The sequence below is a fragment of the Lissotriton helveticus genome, chromosome 10 (assembly GCF_964261635.1).
Source record: "Lissotriton helveticus chromosome 10, aLisHel1.1, whole genome shotgun sequence".
NCBI classification, from domain to species: Eukaryota; Metazoa; Chordata; class Amphibia; order Caudata; family Salamandridae; genus Lissotriton; species Lissotriton helveticus.
In genome coordinates, this window is record NC_136071.1 from 387,549,115 (window position 1) to 387,569,929 (window position 20,815).

General features: G+C 44.8%; 1 protein-coding gene across 4 annotated transcripts in view; it reads right to left on the reverse strand.

The window, feature by feature from the left end:
* Window positions 1–2,458: 2,458 nt before the first annotated feature.
* LOC144784119 (uncharacterized) overlaps window positions 2,459–20,815 on the reverse strand; it is a 104,197-nt gene continuing 85,840 nt past the window's right edge. For all 4 annotated transcript variants that reach the window (XM_078662799.1, XM_078662801.1, XM_078662802.1 and 1 more), the window contains exon 2: window positions 2,459–10,602. In XM_078662799.1, the coding sequence (XP_078518925.1) occupies window positions 5,484–10,397 (4,914 nt within the window). In that variant the 5' untranslated portion in view covers window positions 10,398–10,602 and the 3' untranslated portion in view covers window positions 2,459–5,483. The remainder of the gene's footprint in view (window positions 10,603–20,815) is intronic.

Below are 20,815 nucleotides of genomic sequence, written 5' to 3' on the forward strand. Positions count from 1 at the left end.
TCCTATTCCTTTTCATTTCCGTTAGCTTGTCCCAATCAGTTGTTTGTGATATTGTTTGTGCTATGCTTGCATCAGCAAACAGGGATGGATCCCCCAAGATAGCACCCACTTCCTCAGTGGAATATGATAGCACTTGATTTTCCCCCATGACTGGCTGTCAGATCAAAGCTTCAAATGTATCTACTCTCCCAGCTGTGCGCTGCCTTGACTATAACCAACAAAAAAGAGAGAAAGGGTTTTATTTAACAAAGGGAATACTCCTAGTCCCCTTGAGGTATTAATATTAAACAAATGAAGGAGTATACCCCGAAGTCACAGGGTGTCGACGCAATATAAAGAGGATACAAAAAGGAAAAGGTTTTCCTTTTTAAGTTTAAGACGACCCCTCACTCACCAACCTAGTTGGTGACATGCTTCATCATTGGGGTCCCACCCGAATAGCCAAAAGCTATCCGGGTGTGCTTCAACACCTGATTACAGTGGAGCAGGTTAGTTGCAACAGTGGTGCAGGTGAGTGAAATGGTGAATTTAAAATGGTCTTTAACTCCCTAAGAATTTAATATGGAGCAATAGGACAAGGTTAAAAGCAACGTGAGATACCTAGATAGGCTAGATTGACCTGTGGTATCTATGTGAAAATAAGAGGTGATCGTGGTCTACAAGTTTCAACCTATTGGTGATATTACCAGGTTTTCTTCAGGACCTATCTCAGTGACCCAAGAGGTATACTTGCGCTAAGGTGTACCCTACTCTGGGTCAATCAATCACTACACCGTATACTTACAGTATGGTGACCTCTCAGCAGTCTGTGAAAGGGAAAAATCTGAAAGAAAAATTAACAATCACATGCAGTTCTAGTTAATCATGTGTGCTCTGACCTTAAGTGGGTCAATGTGATCCTCTAGTACAAGGCTCTTGTGTGAGTCATTCAACATGGTACGCACTGTGTTACACAAATGCACTGTACGCCATGCATGGAGTGTGTGCAACACATATTAATGATGCCAACCAACCATTATTGAACCGGGGTGGCGAACCGCCCCTATTTGTCATGTCAACCCACACACGACATTTTTACTGGTGGGTGTCTCGTCGCTCAAACTAAAATGAGCATGTATTATGGTTGGAGCTATGTTTAAATGTATGCATGCATATTAAGTGCTACTGGACCACCGGACATGTAACAGGGATATCAGGCTTACTAGAGACTCGATTCAGTCATGCCTCATGGAAACCGTGGGGAATGATGCTGGCTCTAGTCACACTCTGTGGAAGTAAGCACAAGGTAACATTGCAGTTTTCTCACAACACATACCTTGTTGGAATGAGATTGTGGAATAGCGGAGCCCACCTGCATTTGAATATCTATTAACTTTGTCAAACCATGCCGCCCACTTCTGAGCCTACGTGGATAGCCCTTCACGAGACCCAAGGATCTCCGTATGCGCGTTGCTTCAGCTTTTACCAGGATTAGCTACGTTGTGCTTCCTGGTACGTCACGCATACCTTGATCACGTGACCAACTAAATAAGCAATATATATAGTTCAGTGTACTAGACTTGACCTCCACACAATTCAAAATGTGAATTAGCTAGCTTTTAACCAATTTCCAGAGGAAAAGGCGGGCAAACTGCCACAAACACAAGACCATACCTCACATCAGAAATACATTCTATGCCTCAATCAATAAGTACTGCCTTCATTTATGTATATCACATGCATGAAATTCAAGCACGCTGCATGTAGTCAGTCTATTGAAAAGTTAAATGTGACATACTTGTTCTCACAAACTATTGTAAACTATCTAGTTAACTATTTGAATTCAAGTGGACTAAACAATCGGTTAATGAATATCTACTGCAGTACATACAATGAAATAGTTTTTAGGATAACTCTAAGTCAGAGTTGTGCCCTTTGTAGAACACTGAATGATTTCTTCTTTAAAAATTGAGATACTACTGAACTTGCTATTAGAAGTCAATATACAGATCACAGTATACCTGTGGATCAACTCAAAACCTTTTTTTTAACGGGATCTGGCCAGAATGATACCTAGTCAAAGAAGCAGAAGCGGGTAAAACTTGGTGATTTATTACACCAGGAGGCGCAAGTATTACATAAGCAGGCAGCGGGTCCCCCACTTCCCCTCACTGATGTTGAAGTGTTCAACTGGTTATTAACACGAAGAGTAACTCATGACAGAAACAGCGCAAATAAATGGGACAGAGAAAGAATATACAATATTTTGTAATACAATAGAGTATAGGGTAAATAGATTTATCTATAGAAATGAGTTGCTTTGTGTGTGTAACAGGCAGATGAGGAGAGAAATAGACCTAATAGTCAGGGTCCCACAAGATCATTAGAAATGAGATTTAAAGTGGGACTATTTTCCCTATATACCAGACATCTCCATTTTACTCATGCCAGTGTCACAGAATAAAATGCATTTCAAACATTTATTATGCACCTCCGATTACCCATTTTATTTTTTCCAAAGGAAACTCTCTGGGTTCACAACTGTTCATATCAAATGGCATACATTTAGTTTTTGTTCCTAACGAAAGCAAAGACACTAGTTCTAGGCACCAGCATGAACCATATATAGCAGAATTGTTTTAACACAAGCTTGACAAATATTATTTACAAAAAATACACAGCGCATAGTATTGCACAAACGCAAGTCTGTTTCGGCCCCTTGCAAACTGCTCATTGGTCCTATCAATCGGTCGCAATAAACTGTCAAGGCAAGTGAGTGTACGAAATTCTTGCTTTACATTTGAGATGAAATTGGCGTGTGATGCAACTGAACATATGGATGCTATGTCTTGGTGATATACAGTGCAGGAGGATGCACGGGTGGAAGAATTGGACACTGAAAAAGAAACTAGTCTGAGTGACTTTCAGGAGATCTAGTTTCTACTCTTTCCCCTGATCGCCTTTTGAAAAATCATTCTCAAATCATACACTCTCCTCACCATTAGGTTTCTACTAGATACAGCATCAGTATGCAATTAAAGTACGAAAGGAGGTGTTGAAAATGTATAACTGGTTTATTGTCATTTTCATATAGTATATTTGCCACCCTCTGAGAAATCTTTATTTTCCTTCTGGGCTTCCGAACTTACTTGGAACAATGAGAAACAGTAGCCTCCCTGCAAGCTGCAACTTCTACTGCTTGACAGTGGAACATAAGACTTTTTTCCTGCCGTTTGAGTTGAAATGTGTATGCAGAACTGGGGTGCCATATGAATGACTTGTTCCAGAAGGTTGATTAGGGCCATCTCTGCAACACTGACTGCTTTAATTAGCCTACTCAAATGAGCTGGTTGCTGGGAAAGCAGTAATTGGCCTATGTCGAGAACCAGAGGATAGCCTTAAAGGACCCTTAGCCAATTAGGAAACCAGTTCTGAGACCTCTGAGTTACGATACGAAGGGGCCTGTAAAGTTAAGAGCAGTACTTCTGTCCAGGAAGAACTCTGCTGGATTTTGAGGTGTTGGAAAGTAGGGTCGAGTGTTGTTTACAGATGCCTTCATAAAATCATATCACCAAGATACCTGTGCCAAGGAATATACCCTAAAATGGATGTCAGTGGATTGCGAAGTCATTTAAATACAGAATTTGTAAATACATCCAGGATCACCCGTGAGTATCTCAAGGCGCTGAATTGTAGGCATGGGGAGATTATGTGATTTGCCCAGAGTCACAGGATGTTGATGCCGATGACAAAACTCGAACGTAGTTCCCACCTGCTCCGAAGTAGGCGGCTTAGGCCGTCATGCCACATCCTTTAAAACTCTTCAAAACATTTCTAGAACACCACATTAGAGATGCAGAATACATGGAATTAAAGCAGTAAACTTTAGCTAGATGGTCAGATCTTCTTGGGGCTAACTACTTCCCTTCCCTTCCAGAAAAGAAAAATCAATGCAGAGGTGGCTCCATGGGCGCTTTAAAGGAGGAAACATATTCTTGGGCTTCTTATATTACTGTGTTCTCAGTAGAGTATAATTCAGAATAATTTAGCTTTGCTATAACTTGTGATCGCTTTAGAAATATTTTAATACCTTTGTATTTTGAACTACATTCTGATTACTTCTAAGTTATTTCTAAACAATATGTTTATTTGGTTGTCCTGTTACAAATAACGGTTGCATTTTGTATTTTCCTTTGACCTGCTACCAAAATGGGATCTCTTAGTCTCAAGGAAATAACCTAACATTGTGAGCTGGACTGTGGGCAGCTGGCCAACAGGACAGATAACACTGTTCACATTCTTACCAATCACGTGCTGTCTTAATTTCTTATCCAGTTGTTATTGTCTCTCTCACCTTTTCATTAACTCTGAACCACAATGAAACAAAACCAGAGTTAATAAAACAATATATTGAAATCACAACTGTTAAAATCCGAGTAGCAGGCCCTCTAATCTGACATCCATGTACCTATGCCTCCATTGACAAGTATTTGTACAGCTCCCTTGGAAATCCTTTCAATAGCTCTATAAAAGGTACCAGGGACAGCCAGGCAGGGGGTTGGATTCCACTGGCAGAGTAGGAAGGAAAACCTCCTGTAGCAAAAGCCCAACTTCTGGAGGTAGCGTTGAGAGATGGTTACATTGAGACCCCTGAATGTCAGTTTACAGCAGCACCAATAGACCAGGTCAGCGGTATCAAGACAATCATGTGTGTGATATTTGAGGTATTGGATACACAGTGGATTAGCAGAGGGTGGTGTTAAAGTAGGAGTGGTCTCGAAGAGACATGTGGCTCACTTTAAAACCAAAAAGCAAGGTATGGTTTGGCTACTCTGTTGTGCTGCTGATTTTTGCAGTTGGAAGCATGAGACTGTGTTGGCTGCAGAGACTCTACTTTACTCAAAATCTGTGTTCCCTTAACTCAAAGGATACGCCGGTGAAGGTGAGGGCAACCTGCTAATCAACAATGTCACAGCACTGTGCAACTGAAATAGGGTTTGTTGAAGTTTAAATGACAGTAGCAAGTGTAGTGTCAATTAGATGTGGGCACAACAAGGTTACCTGCAGGAGTATTCCTAGTCAGTGAGAATGGGATCTGCAACTCCTGCTACAGTACCCATGACTGTAGCAGGTGTTGTAATGAAATCCGAGGCAACAACACTGACTTTGACTACAGAAGTCTTTCCCTCAATGAGCACATTATCAACTAGCTTGGTTACTGCAAATATGGTTTCTGCACATGTATCTTTACCAAACATGTCAACACATTTCAACACACTATCATTAATGTCTCTAACAACAGATATTGACTCTTTACGTCCTGACACATGAGGTCTGGTCTCTGCAGACGCTGCTGCTACAGACACAGTTAGAGCATGTGTGGTCAAGACAGAACTGGTTTCAGCAGGGGTGTTTGCTAAAGGAGGGTTCCGAGCAGGTATGTTCTCACAATGTCTGTCAGCAGCCTTTTCCACATTGGATATGTTATTGTGCTCTCTGACAAATTACCTATCAGAAACAGGTAGTGTTGCTGATGATGTGGTTAGAAAAGGTGTAATTGTATCAGAGTTTGTTACCTGGAGGGTAGGCACAGAAGATGTGGTTTCAGATGTTTTCAATGAAGGTGTGGGGGCAGTAAACCTAGCTGCAGCAGCCTTTTTCTCAGTAAAACTCATGTCAGCAAACTCGGTCAGAGCGGTCTTGCTCACTACACCCAGGGTAGCAGATGTTGTATCATAGATTACCGCATGGGGTGTTTTTGTATTAGATGTGGTGGCTGCACGTTTCCGTTCAGAAGGCTTTTCCTCAGGAGGCATAAGCTCTGATAGAGCAGACAGTGTCGCAGACGTTTTTGTCTCTGTAGATGTATTTACTGTAGGTGCACTTGGATCAGGTATGTCCTCACAAACTCTGATAGCAGGCACATCCACAATTTGCATGTTATTGCTAAGCTCTGTCACAGCAGCTGTGCCGGCATCAGAGGTAACTGAAGGATATTTAGCTGAATTTAGTGTGGTTGCATCAGATTTGGAAAAAGCAGGCATGCATCTAGCAGAATATTTTTCTGTAAACTTGGTATCAATTAGCTCATTCACAGCATGCGTCATCACAGGAGACTTCATATCTAAAGAGATTGTTGCTGCAACAGGAATTGCTGCAGGCATGTTTAGAGTTGGCGTAGCATCATTAACCCCTGACATAGCTTGCTCAGTTGCAAGTGACTTGGTTGCATTAGGATGGATTGTAACAGAGACCATAGCAGACTCATTTTCACAAAGGTGATGCACAGGTCTAGTCACTTTGGGCATGGTATCATTAAACTCTGTCACAGTACACTTGGGCATGTCATGCATGTTCACTGCAGGCAAGACAAGAGGCACATTTGTTGTAGGAGTTTCCCCACGACCCCCGTGTGCAATGTGAGTTTTACTATGATTTTCCAAGTCGAACCTTGTTTTAAATGTTTCACCACATTGCTGACAGGGCATGGGCCTTTTGCTGAAATGCCACCAGCTCCGATGTCTTCTGAAGAGAGCCTCATATTTGAAGCCTGTTGCACAGTGCACACACCAGAATGAGGAAATCACACATGACTGTGAAGTGATTCCCAGATCGTGGTTCCCAGGCGCATTAGGTATGCAGGTGGTATGGCTTACAGTGGATCTAGAAGTAGCATCAGCCACCATAATGCCAGGAAACTTCATCTGAGAGCTGTCTACAATTACCTTTGCAGCGGACTTGGATTCCGAAAGCTTAGTTGCAAATACCTTAAGTGCAGTCCGCTTGGCTACAGCCACCAGCTTCTTAGCAGCTGAAATAGTTGCTACAGACAAGTTGAAACGAGTAATCGTTGCAGCAGGGGAGATCATTGTTTTCACAGTGACATCAGGCATGCCACAAAGCCTGTCATCTGTATGGGTTCTCCAGTGCTTTTCAAAATCAAATTTTGTGCTAAATTTCTTACCACACTGCCAGCATGGCCTCGGCCTTTTGTTCATGTGCCACAACCTATGATGTTCACTGAACATAGATTCATCTTTCCAGCCTAACCCACAGTCGGCACAGCAAAATAATTTTTCGGAATTGAAAATCTCACCGGAATCTGAAGATGCTTTCTGTGGATGACTGCCAGATGTGTACATGACGTGGGCTTCCAGGGGGTCTGCAAGACTGGTCATTTGATTAAAGCTTTCTCCTAATTTAACAGAAGCTTGTAAGGAAGCAGAGGGCATAGGAGAAACATCAGCTACCACAGAAGAAGGAGATTTCAAAAGTGGGTTAGCCATAACAAGCATCTGACCATCAGCTTTGGCAGCAGAAATACTGGTTAAAGAGGTTGCCATTGCAGACAACTCGGCTATAGCAACTTGCTTCTCAACTGAAGGAATAGCATCTGCAAACCCGGTCACACAATGCATGGTCACATCAGATGTGTTTGCAGCAAGCTGCTGCCCAAGGTACTCACTTTTATGAACAGTTAATACATTCTCCAAGTTCGACCTGTCCTTACAGTGGATTTTCTTATGTATAGAGAGGCCTTGCTTACGAGAGAAACTTTCCCCACAGTCTGTACACGGCAACTGCTTATCCTTATTGTGGCTGATACAGTGCAAAAGAAGGCTCTTTTTGCGGCTGAAGCTTCTCCCACACGTTTCACAAGAAAATGGCCTCTCATCAGTGTGGATGCACTGGTGGTCCATCAGTTGATATATTGGTTTGTAGCTTTTCTTGCACTTGAAACACGGGAATGGCCAGTCCGTTGAGTGGATCTTCTCATGCATTAAGAGGTTTCTCTTCCCAGTGAAGTTTTTCTCACATACAGCACATTTGAGCAAACCTCTAATGCGGTGTGTTTTCTGGTGCTGCTCCATGGCAAGCCTATGTCGGAACACTTTGGTACATTCAGGAAACACACACTGAACCTCTCCAGTATGAGTTTTCATATGAACTTTAAGGGTATGCTTAAGCCAGTATCTTTTGCCACATTCCACACACAAAAATGGCTTCTCTCCTGCGTGCAAGACCTCGTGAGGTGTAAGCTCAGACTTAATACTAACTGTACTCTCAGACTTAGGACACTTTAGGACCTTGTCTGTTGCATGTATTTTAAGGTGTATAAGCAATGCACTCCTCCAGAAAAATCTTTTAGCACACTGGTCACACTGGTATGTCTTCTCTCTCGAATGCATTCTCTTCTTGTGGTTCTCAAAGACATTGCTTGTTTTGAAGGCTTTTCCACACTCACATTTGAAGGATTTTTCTGCTACATGAGTTTTCCGATGTGTGCTGAGGGCACTGCTCCAGGAGAACCTTTTGTGGCACTCACTGCACTGGTAAGGCTTCACACCTGTGTGCATGACCTGATGACGTTTAAGCTCTGACTTGTGAATAAAGGATTTGCCACACTCGAGACATGTGAATGCTTTCACTCCTGCATGGAGTTTACGATGCATGCTGAGAGCACTGTGGCTGGAAAACCTTTTGTTGCACTGGCCACACTGATAAGCTTTTTCTCCTGTGTGGCGCATTTTGTGGTACACAAATATGCTCCTCCATTTAAAGGACTTTCCACATTCATCACACTTGTAGGGCATCTCACCTGTGTGGACCCGGCTGTGCATGGTTAGGGAGGACTTCAAGGCAAACGACTTACCACACTCCATGCACGTGTTTTCACCTGTGTGTGTCTTTAGGCGACTCCACAAAGTCCTGTTACACATGTTCTCACCTGTATGTGTCCTTATGTGGCTCCACAAAGCCCTGTTGCATTTGAAGGCTTTGCTGCACTCAATGCAACTGAAGTTCTTAGGGTCTGTATGGCTGCGCTCATGTAATAACTGTTTCAACTCGTGACTGAAGCACTGCCCACAAATGGTGCATTTATAGTGCCTATCACCCTCACTTGAGTTCTTGCAGTTGAGGTGTTTAAGTTCCTTGACAGTGTCCTTTACAGAAGTGGTCTCCATTGAAGAGGTTTTCGCCAGATTTGTACTTTGCTCCAATTTCTCTTCTATCTTACAGATGTCTACGGACTGGTGTCTTCTCAATGCATAATTGCTACAGAAGCCTCTCCCACACTTAGAACACTCAAATGGAGTATGTCCTGTATGAATCATCTCATGCTTTCTCAGACTGATTTTCCGGTTGAACCCTTCTCCACATTCCTCACAGCTATACCACTTCGCACCAGTGTGGACCTGCCCATGGGCCTTCAGGTTACTCTCAGTTTTGAAGGTCTGCTCACACGTGGCACACTTAAAAGGCCTCTCTGCCTGAGCACTGCACTGGTGGATGATAAGACTGGTCTCCCACTCGAAGGTCCTTTTGCATTTAGTGCATGTAAAAGTGCTCTCCATTTCTTGTTTGTGCTGTTTCTGACCTCTATTGTGTTGTTTCTGGTGGCGTTGCAGGGATTTTTCACAGCCGAAGATCTTCCAGCACTGCCTGCAGCTGAAGCACTTCTCACCCGAGTGAATTCGCTCATGTACCAAGAGATTGTTGTTGTACTTGAATTCTTGATCACAGATTTTGCACTTGAGAGGAGAATTTTTCACTTTTTTGTGGTCAGGTGCTTTCTGGTGGACTTTCAGATGACTCTTCAAACTCTCCTTAACAGTAAAGCCTTTACCGCACTCAGTACACACAAAGGGCTTCTCATTGGAGTGTGTCAAGCGATGTGTCACAAGATTCTTCTTACAGTTGAAGCCTTTACCACATTCTTCACATACAAATGATCCTGCTAATGTATGGATTTTATTATGTCCCAGAAGACAACCATATTGTTTGAAGGCGGCTCCACACTCAGTACATTTGAAAGGCCTCTCTGTTGAGTGGATTCTCTTATGTTTCAACAGCACAGACTTAAATTTGAAACTTTTACCACATTCCTCACAAGTATGTATTCTGATCTTTTTTTGCTGAATTTCCTTACCTGCAGAATGCTTAGTCAAGTTAGTACGTTCCCTCTTGCGAGGAACAGGCTTACCTGGTGAACTTCCATCAAGTTTTCCACGTTTAAAATGTACAGTTTCCCTTTCACATGGAGTGCATACATCGGTTGAGCTACCAGACAATCCTTTCTCAATAGGGTTCTCTTTTATATTCAAGGGTACCTTTTCACAGCTAGATGAACCTGCCAAGTTCTGTATACTTGCTAAGGGTTGGGTAAGGCTGTAAGGTAGAGTTCTACCTTCCTTCTCATTGGGAATCAAGGACAATACTGAGAGGCCTGCGTTAATTTGTGATTCTGCTAAACGTCCTTTAGCAATTTTCTGCTGTATGACATTTTCTGTTAGGGTCCAGAGTTCTCTCTCACAGAACTTCCAAAGTTCTTTATCACCAAGAGGTGATGAGAGAGCAGAGCCCTGTGAAGGGCTGCCCTGCTGCGACATATTTCCTATAAGGTTCTCTGGGTCCATTGAATAAAGTGTAGATGGTCCTGATGAGCTTCCTGGACACTAGTTTTGCTTCATTCAGAGGTTTCTTATTTGGAAAAAACATGAAGTGCTTCGTCACACAAGGGATCATAATTGCAGTTTTCCATCGCAATACTGTTTTCTGGTTTCAGATGTTATACGGCTTTTTCTTGACTTTTCATATTTAAAAGCAGTGAAACACGAGCACCTGCAGAAACAAAGTTACATATAATTCAAAACCAAATAGACAACATAACAGGATTACCCCTCATATACAAAGCAATCAGAATAACAAGATCCTCCAGAATCAGAATGAAATTTAGTGCTGAGGGGAACTTGATACAAAAAGTAGCTTGCTAATGAGTGAAGATAGTGAGGGAATACATATTTTAACATTTTAGGGACTAGAGTCAATGCAATATATGTAGCAGAAATATAAGCACTGACAGATTTTGAGTATATTATAGGTGCATCAAAACTCCTGTGCCAAAACAAATCCAATATTGTGGGGAAAAAACCTTACCTCTCAAATGCACCACTCTTAGCTAGCACACAGATCATTCTGGTTAATAAAAGAGTTACTGAATTAAGAGGAGTGCTTAACGAAATAAAGATATATTTTGAAATGTTTACATATATTTATATATCTCTGAAAAAAACAGAGGATAAAGCGAATATATGGAGAAAAAATAACTAAAATGTATTTTTACCACGGGTAAAGTGCAGTAAATTTCTGTCAGTTTAGATCATACACATCATAAAACGTTTATGAATGTCCACTCTGGGTCCTAGCTTTCTGTTACATTATGCGCCCAACCCTCCACAGGTGGTGAATGCCCACTATGCATGTCTTTTAGGTTGGCCACTGGGGTCTGTCCCGCAGGCTCGACCTGTACTTTTTTCATGATTTCCACACCCTGTTTAGGGGATTCTTCAGATCCGTCACTAAGCCTCAAATGTCACAGAATGCCCAACAAGAGTCCAGGACCTCCTTGCAGTAACTGTGGACCCCACATTTGGGCTCGAGGTCATGTGCACAAAGAACTCAAGGTCAGCAAAAGCTGAAGCATAATCCAAATTACAGAGGTTGAGATTTGCAAACCAGATGTTGGTTTCGCTGACCCAAACATGGACATTGGGGGGAAAAGCGCCCTCATTCAAAAGAATTTCACTATTTATTTATTTTTTCCGTGAACCCTGTTCTTAGACTAATGGTAAAAATATCTTCATCATATCCAAGTTGAATCCATTTCAGGCCTAGATAACACACTTTTCTAATGCTAATTTCTTGAAAACTACTAATACGATTTACACCACACCCAAGTAAGGCACTTTCTGATGCCTCCCTCCCCCAAAGTTTTTTGGCCCTGCTTGATGGATCTGCAGGAAACTGATCTTGACCAACCTAAATCAAATGAATATTTTCTTTGGAAGTTTCTGTGCAGATTTGCCATATAGACTCAAAGTAATTTTGAAAATCAAAACAATGCCTTTCAATGGAAATTCCGACCTACCCCTACCTACAGACGTTCTATTGCTATCTTTGTAATTTTATTTCTACATATATGCACTGTATGAGAAATTGAACTGATATTTTCTTAGCCCTTGACAGAAGCAATGGATTGTGTGCTTGCCTCTGGGTCAGGTTTCCAGCCGAGCCAGTATCCTACCGCCTCAACAGCCCACATCTAATGCGATTGGAACCGCACGGTGTTAGTTACTATATTTTTTTACCAATCTCCACTGTACATTTAAGCTATTATAGTATGCTAGTATGTATACTATTTTAGTATGTACTCTTTGTAGTGCCACATTTCCAGACATACCATATATTAAACCCTATAGAGCTCCTTTTCTATGGGTGAACTATTTAATGTTTACATCTTGCTAACACTGGAAGCCCCGGTGTGAACAGGGAACTTTGGGATAAGTGTGATTAAGAGACATAGACTTGTGCCTTTTGTTCTCGAATACTGAAGAAACTGCCATAAATTCTAAAGCACGTCAGTCTACATGACAGTCAGTCTCTACAGCAACCGTATACATTTTTAATTGTACATTAGTAGGTTACGTTCTCTACATACCCTTGACCCTGTCACCAGGTAGGTCGCCCCCCTAGCCACCGTGTGGTCCTCCCTGTGCTGTGTGCTGCGACCGCTGTTTGGTTCTGTATTGTCTTGTTTCCTTGTGCCTGTAATTCCGCCGTTTTTTTTCCCCTCGTTCCCCTTGCCTTCTGTATTCTGTTATTTTGGTTCTGTATTGTTACGTTTCCTTGTGCCTGTAATTCCGCTGTTTTTTTTCCCCTCTTTCCCCTTGCCTTCTGTATTCTGTTATTTTGGTTCTGTATTGTTTCGTTTCCTTGTGCCTGTAATTCCGCTGTTTTTTCCCCTCGTTCCCCCTGTGCCTGCTGTGCCCTCCCCACCTCGCCCTCTGCTTCCCGCCGCTGCTCCCTGTGGCCCCCCCCCTGCCGTTCCCATTCGCGACCCCGCTCCCGCCTCCCAGCTCCTCCTCCTCCCTCCCTCAGCCCCTCATATGGAGGCCGCACGGCGTACACGCGCAGCGGGCGCGCCGATTGTGCGCCAAAGGCGTGCCAAAGGCAAGCCCGTCTGCGCCGGGCCCGCGCCCAGTGCCAGGACCCCTGGCCCCCGACGATGCCAGCCAACACGACGGACTTACGACGCCGCCACCCTCAACGCACTCAAACCCGACCTGAAACCCGCCTGCTATCGAGCCACCCCGTAACACATCCACGGACCCTTCACCTGCCAAGCCTGCAAGTGCACCTGCCTCCGGACCTGCACCGCACCCAAAAGGCCAGGCACCAGCAACAACCACCTCAAGTGCATCCTGCTCAACACCCGCTCCGTCCACAGACACGCCGTAGAACTCTGGTACCTGCTCGACACAACATCACCAGACGTCGCCTTCCTCACAGAAACCTGGATGAACTCCTCCTCAGCGCCCGACATCGCCATAGCCATCCCGGACGGATACAAGATCACCAGGAGGGACCGCGTCAACCAGACCGGAGGAGGCATCGCCATCATCCACAGGAACACCATCCACATCACGACCAACTCCGACGACACCTTCACCGCAGCCAAGCACCTCCACTTCCAGATACACACCGACCCCAAGACCACCCTCATCTACAGACCCCCAGGACCACGCACACAATTCAGCGAAGACATCGCTGACTTCATCAGCCCGCACGCCCTCCCCTCCGCTCCGCTCCGCTGACTACATCCTCCTAGGGGACCTCAACTTCCACCTGGAGAACAACAAGGACTGCAACACCACCGCCCTGCTGGATAACCTCGCCAACCTCGGACTCAAGCAACTGGTGGACAACCCCACCCACTACGCCGGCCACACGCTTGACCCTGTCTTCTCCTCCAGCAAGCACATCTCCTTCAGCCACTCCACCGGACTTCACCGGACTTCATTGGACGGATCCCAGCTGCGTCCACTTCACCTTCAGAAGAACCACGACCCACCACCACCCGCAACAGGTTCCTCGCAGAAGCTGGAGCAAGATCACCGCCGACCAGCTCACCACCTCCCTCAGCCAGAACCCTCCCGCCAGCGTAACGGACCCCAACGAAGCAGCCCGCACCTTCACACAGTGGCTCACCAACTGCGCCGACGACCTCGCACCACTGAAGAACCCTCCCAGCAGACCCGGCAGCAAGAAAGCCTCCTGGTTCACCGACGAACTCAAAACATCCAAGAAAAACTGCCGCACCCTTGAAAAAGCCTGGCGCCACGACCAGACCACAGAAAACATGACTGCCCTCAAGAACGCCACCCGCCAACACCACCAGCTGATCCGCACCACTAAAAGGACAACATTCAAAGAACGACTGGACAACAACACCCACAACAGCAAGGAACTCTTCAGCATCGTCAAAGAGTTCTCCAACCCCAACGCCGGAAACAACGACATCACACCCTCGCAAGACCTCTACGACTCACTCGCCACCTTCTTCCACCGCAAGATCGCCGACATACACAACAGCTTTGGCGCACAGACCACGCACCCAACCACCGAACCAACGCCCCCCACCACCACCCTCTGCAACTGGACCCCGGTCAGCACCGAAGACACCACCCGCACGATGAACACCATCCACTCCGGATCACCAACCGACCCCTGCCCCCACCACATCTTCAACAAGGCCGACTCCATCATCGCACCCCAACTCTGGGACATCATCAACCTCTCCTTCAACACCGCCACCTTCCCGGAGAGCTGGAAGTACGCCGAGCTCACCGCCCTCCTGAAGAAACCAACAGCGGACCCCACCGACCTCAAGAACTTCCGCCTCATCTCGCTCCTCCCTTTTCCTGCCAAAGTCATCGAGAAGACCGCCAACAAACCGCTCGCCGCCTCCCTCGAGACAAACGGATCCCTCGACCCTTCGCAGTCCGGCTTCCGAGCCAACCACAGCACCGAGACCGCCCTCATCGCAGCCACCGACGACATCAGGTCCTTGCTCAACAAAGGTGAAACAGCAGCCCTCATCCTCCTGGACCTCTCTGCAGCATTCGACACTGTCTGCCACCGCACCCTAGCACAGCGCCTCAGCAACATCGGAATCCAAGAGAAGGCACTGGAGTGGATCATCTCGTTCCTTGCCGGAAGAACCCAGAGAGTCCGCCTCCCCCTGATCAGATCCAAGGCCACCGAAGTCATCTGCGGCGTACCACAAGGATCCTCACTCAGCCCCACCCTCTTCAACGTCTACATGAGCCCCCTCGCAGCCATCGCACGCCAACACAACCTTAACATCATCTCCTACGCCGACGACACCCAGCTGATCCTCTCCCTCACCAACGACCCCGCCACCGCCAGAGCCAGCCTACACGAAGGGATGAAAGACGTCGCCGAGTGGATGAAGAACAGCCGCCTGAAACTGAACTCAGACGAGACGGAAGTCCTCATCCTGGGATCATCACCCTCCGCCCGGGACGACTCCTGGTGGCCCCCTGCCCTGGGCACCACCCCCAAGCCAACGGACCATGCACGAAACCTGGGCTTCATCCTGGACTCCTCCCTCTCGATGACCAGACAAGTCAACGCCGTATCGTCATCGTGCTTCAACACCCTGCGCATGCTCCGTAAGATCTTCCGATGGATCCCCACCGAAACCAGGAAGACAGTCACCCAGGCACTCGTCACCATCCGACTGGACTACGGGAACACCCTCTACGCGGGAACCACTGCCAAACTCCAGCGCATACAGAACGCCTCCGCACGACTCATCCTGGACATCCCTCGCCGCAGCCACATCTCTACCCACCTGAGAGACCTGCACTGGCTCCCAGTCAACAAGAGGATCACGTTCAGACTCCTCACCCACGCACACAAGGCTCTCCACGACGTGGGCCCGAAGTACCTCAACAGCCGCCTCACTTTCTACACACCCACCCGCCAGCTACGATCGGCCAGCCTCGCCCTCGCCGCCGTGCACTCATTCGCAGAGCCACCGCTGGAGGAAGATCCTTCTCCTACCTGGCGGCCAAGACATGGAACTCCCTCCCCATCCACTTATGGCTGACCCAGGACCACCTCTCCTTCAGGAAACAACTCAAGACCTGGCTCTTCGAGCAGTAACGAACCCCTCCCCCCAGCGCCTTGAGACCCTACTGGGTGAGTAGCGCGCTATACAAATTGTTGATTGATTGATTACATAGAGGACACACACCATTAGGATATGGGATAACTCACTTATTGACCATTACATATTCAGACTCTTTTTAGTGTTAATTATTGGTAGGCCTGCCCCGCTGACTTACCTGTTCAGTCGCAATTGAGTTGATGATGAATCATTACACGCTGCATGCCTCACTAGGTCTTCCTTATCTTTGGACTGAGCATCAATGATGAGAAGCCCAGCACCCAGTAACCAACGTTTCAGTGATCCCTATGTCACTGCCATGAAGTGTCTCCTCCAACACTAGCATGTTAGTTTGTGCCCGCTATTGACAAAAGGTTATTGCATAATTTATACTTTAAGACTGCCTAAGAGGAAGTCTAACTTCTTAAAAGTATGAATTGGACTTCTAATGTAATGAATATTGAGGCCAAATGTTTTCAGATTCTAAGAATGAGCAGTCTCTATGTGGTTGGGGCATGAGTAGTATTTATGTCTTTGGTGAAGAGTCAGCCCTCTTTGACTCCCTTAGTTGTCAGTTTAAAGCACCTCTGAAACTAAAGCCAACAATATGAAAGGGACCTGGCAGACCCTTATCTGGGAAGAGCTTTGAATAGGAAAGGGTCACAAGAGATTAAGAAGGATTTTAGGTAAATCGTGCTGCCTGGCAACTGTCCTCAATAGCCAAACATTATACCTGTAATGCAGCCCTTTCTAAATGGTTACTTTCAGCTGTTGGCAGATTTGGAGATACTGCTTTTGGCTAGTGGCACCATATTGGCTGGAACAAAACGCGTTGCTAACTAACAATACATTAATAGATTCAGTTACTGGACTTCACCCTGTAACGAGAAATCAAGTTTGTAAACTAATGAGATTAAACACAAAACACTATAAGCGATTCTCTATGCTAGGCTATAGACAGATATCACCAGGATCTACCTCCTCTTCTTTCCCACCAACCCAAAAGCATGACATCCTTAATAAATTCACTAAAAACTTATACAGTAATGCAACTATCACAAACCATCCTCATCAATGGAAGCTGATAACCTTCGAGATGTTTCAAAGCTTCAAAAGAACGAAACTGACTACTAAAATGACTATCTCCACACTTATACCAAATCCTCCACCTAATAAGCCAGTCACCTCAGCATTATTCATCACCTTTGACAGCTTATTACCACTAACCCCTCCATAAATGCCCTCTGGCCCAGTTTTCACCTGGCGCTACCTTTAACCTGGGTTAAATTTCCCAGCACCAATCCAGTTCCAATAACTTCCACTGCACTACCTGCACTGAACCCATCTTGTAAACCCCCCCCCCTAAATCCAGGTACTGTCACACCTAATCTCAACTCCAGAGTTGATCAGAATATTTCTCAAGCTCCAAGCCTCTGCTTTAAACTCAACCAAATAATCGTCTGCGTTGGGGCCCACCTTTGACATTCACTGCCTTGTAGCTGAAGTTAACTGTTGAACAAGTTGCCATAGCAAAAATGTCCTTCTCTATTTTTTGTCACGAGTTTAACGACTCTTGCATAGTGCATACTCTAAACTGACTCGAATCTAGGCATCTAATCAAGTTCAAGTTGTGGGTGGGTGTTTATGACTATCAGTTTCTCCTAGTGCCCGTCAGTGGGGCATAAAAGTGTTTAGGCAACATATATAAATCACATTGTTAGCCTCTCTGCAAAGCGCACAGAGCTATGGTCATGCATATGTAAACTATAATTGTTGGTCTAATGTTACTAGTGAGGTCCAATGTTACTAGTGAGGGGTCCAATGTTACTAGTGAGGCCTGGGTAACCCATTTTTCTAATATATTTAAATCTGATTGCTCCTATGGTGCTAATTGTAGATCTTGGCCTACTGTGCCTCTAGATTTTACTATTGCAGAGGTAGAACAAGGCATTAGTGCCAGTAAGGGAGGGAAGGCCCAGGGGCCGGATGGGGTTCCTATAGATGTTTATAAAGCTGCTACGTCGCTCTGGAGTCCCATTTTAACCATCGTATTCGATGCAGCCGCGAGCAGCGGTGTCTCACCGACTTGGGGAGATTCGATTATTATCCCGATCCACAAGAAGGGAGATAGGTCGGGTGTAAAAAACTATCGCCCTATCTCCCTATTGGACTCCTCTGTCAAAATCAGGAGCAGGATATTGCTGGTAAGGCTGGAAGAATGGGCGGAGGCTAATGGGATCTTGGCCAGTACCCAATATGGCTTTAGGAAAGGGCATGGAACACTTGACCAGTGTATAAACCTAGATGTGTTAATAGGGAAATATACCCAGGCCAAACAGGGCTCTCTTTATCTCTGCTTCGCAGATCTAAGTAGAGCCTTTGATCTGGTGGACCATGCCACCCTATGGACAACGCTGTTAGAACTTGGGGCCCCAGAAGGAATAATTTTCTTCCTAGCCCGGGTGTATGAAAATCTGCAAACTTGCGTTCGATATGGGGTTGGAGGGGAGTGTACCCCCAAATTTAATGTTGGGTGTGGCATTAGACAAGGCTGTGTCCTTGCACCCCTGCTCTTCACACTTTTAATGAGGTAGATGCAGTTCTAAAAACAATAAAAGCTGATGCTCCACAGGTAAAAGGGATTGACGTGCCGGTATTGTTATATGCGGACGATGCCGTGTTACTGTCTAGGACCCCTATTGGCCTTCAGCGTCTAATAGAACAGTTTTCCGTTTTTATAAAGGATAGAAAACTGCTTATCAACAAGAATAAAACCCATACTATGATCTGTGGGGGCAGGTCGCAAGAGGTCCTATACCTTTTTTATCGATGGCGAGAGAGTGCAACAAGTAGACACATTTTGTTATTTAGGAATTACTTTCGCCAAAGATAGAACATGGTCGCACAAAATCACAAATGTTCGCGCAAAGATGGCCAAAAGTGCCCATGGGGTTTTCAGATTCGCGGCAAAGATAGGCGATTGACGCATCAGGGACATGATGCAGATCTATCAGTCCAGATGTGTGTCGATCGCCTTATACGGGGCCGGGGTGTGGGGACACTGCCCTGATGGCCGTTTGCAAATTGAGGAAAATACTTTCCTCAATAAATTATTGTGACTACCTACTTCAGCCCGACTGATTTAATCCATAGAGAAGTAGGGATTAATTATTTGTCAGATTTGATCTCCCTAAGGCCCTTAATGATTTGGCGATCTATCTGGCAAAAGGAAGAGACAGCCTTTAATAGACTAGTAATTAATGACTGCCTCTTACTGGATAACCACCTTAGGATTCGCTGGTTAAAATATATTGTACACAGTTTTTAGGAAATCTATGATGTAAATATTCTGGTTGATCCGTATGCTGCTGTAGCGATTCCAAAAATTGAGATGAAGAGCATATTTATGTCCTATAGAGCTAAGAGGCGGGCGAACAATAGTGGCCTACTGTCTAGTTGTATGTTTTATAACAAATACCTAGAAAGTGAAGGCTTCCAATTATACCTAAGTCTAGTGACAAGACCGTCACATAGATTTGTTCTTATCAGACTTAGGCTCGGGCTGGTACATTATCTGGTAGCGTTTCCAGACACTAAAAAGCATCCGGATGGCCCTTGTCCGTGCGATGGTCAAACCAAACAAAGCACATTGCACTTTATTCTCATATGTAATCTCTACATGAATTTTCGTATTGCCTACCCAAAACCTATGTTCTTAAAATAGGGAGTTTGCTTTGTAAATGATGCAATGAAGTTGATTTTTAATAAGCTAAATTCAGACATATGCTTTTTTACTGCGACCTTTTTAAACAAATCAATTAATGCCAGGAAAAGTATGATGTTTTAATATATGTGTGTATAGCTAATGATCTCTGCAACTTTGTTCACATGTGTATGTTTTATGTGCTTTTATGGTCATTTTTGATATGTACCGAATAAAGCTTTATGAAATTGAAATTAATTGTTGAGAAGGTTCTGAAGTAGGTACACAGCTGTCGAAATATGCCCATAGCCAAATGAAAAGAAAATGCAGTACTTACAGGTTAGTGGGTGGGTTGGGTGGGCAGAGATTGTGAATTGGATGAGACACAAGGAAATACATGCAGGGTTAAGTGTCTAACAAAGAAACTGCAGAAGAAAGTGGTGTGAAGGGGATAATGGGAGTAATTGAGACACTGAAGATCACTATCCCCTCCATACACACCTTAGTTATGTTGAATATAGGGTCGCATATTTTAAAATTTGAAAAGTTTTCAATGCTAAATATTCACAACAAAATCATGGCTTTCACGCCTTTATTTGATACTGCTATCAAGCACTTGCAAAGACAATAGGACTGGCTTGTTTTAGGCATATGCCAATCGATATGTTATGTCTGGATGCAAGAACACAAAAATCCCTGAAGCGCCCAAATACTGGTCTGGTGACACACTGTGTGAAGCACAGAATTCACTTCTCATGATTTAAGCCACACCACTTATTAAATAGATCATGCATTTGGGAAAGTATTCCTTGTTATGCTTCTTTGGCCCGGAACATATTTCAGAGACATCCCTCCACCACCCTCCTCCCCCATCCCCATATTTTCATCCCTCTTAAAATGATGCTCTAAGGTCACTTTGGACAAAAAAGCATTAGCCGGAGTAATAAGGAATCAGTCAAAGGAATACGGATTATAAAAGATTACAGATATGTTCAGCGCTGTAACAAGCACTATTCCACTGTGAGGTTATCACACAAGAGTGTAGGATACATTGTAGAATCATTATTACCGAATCCACATTTTGTACATTTCCTATT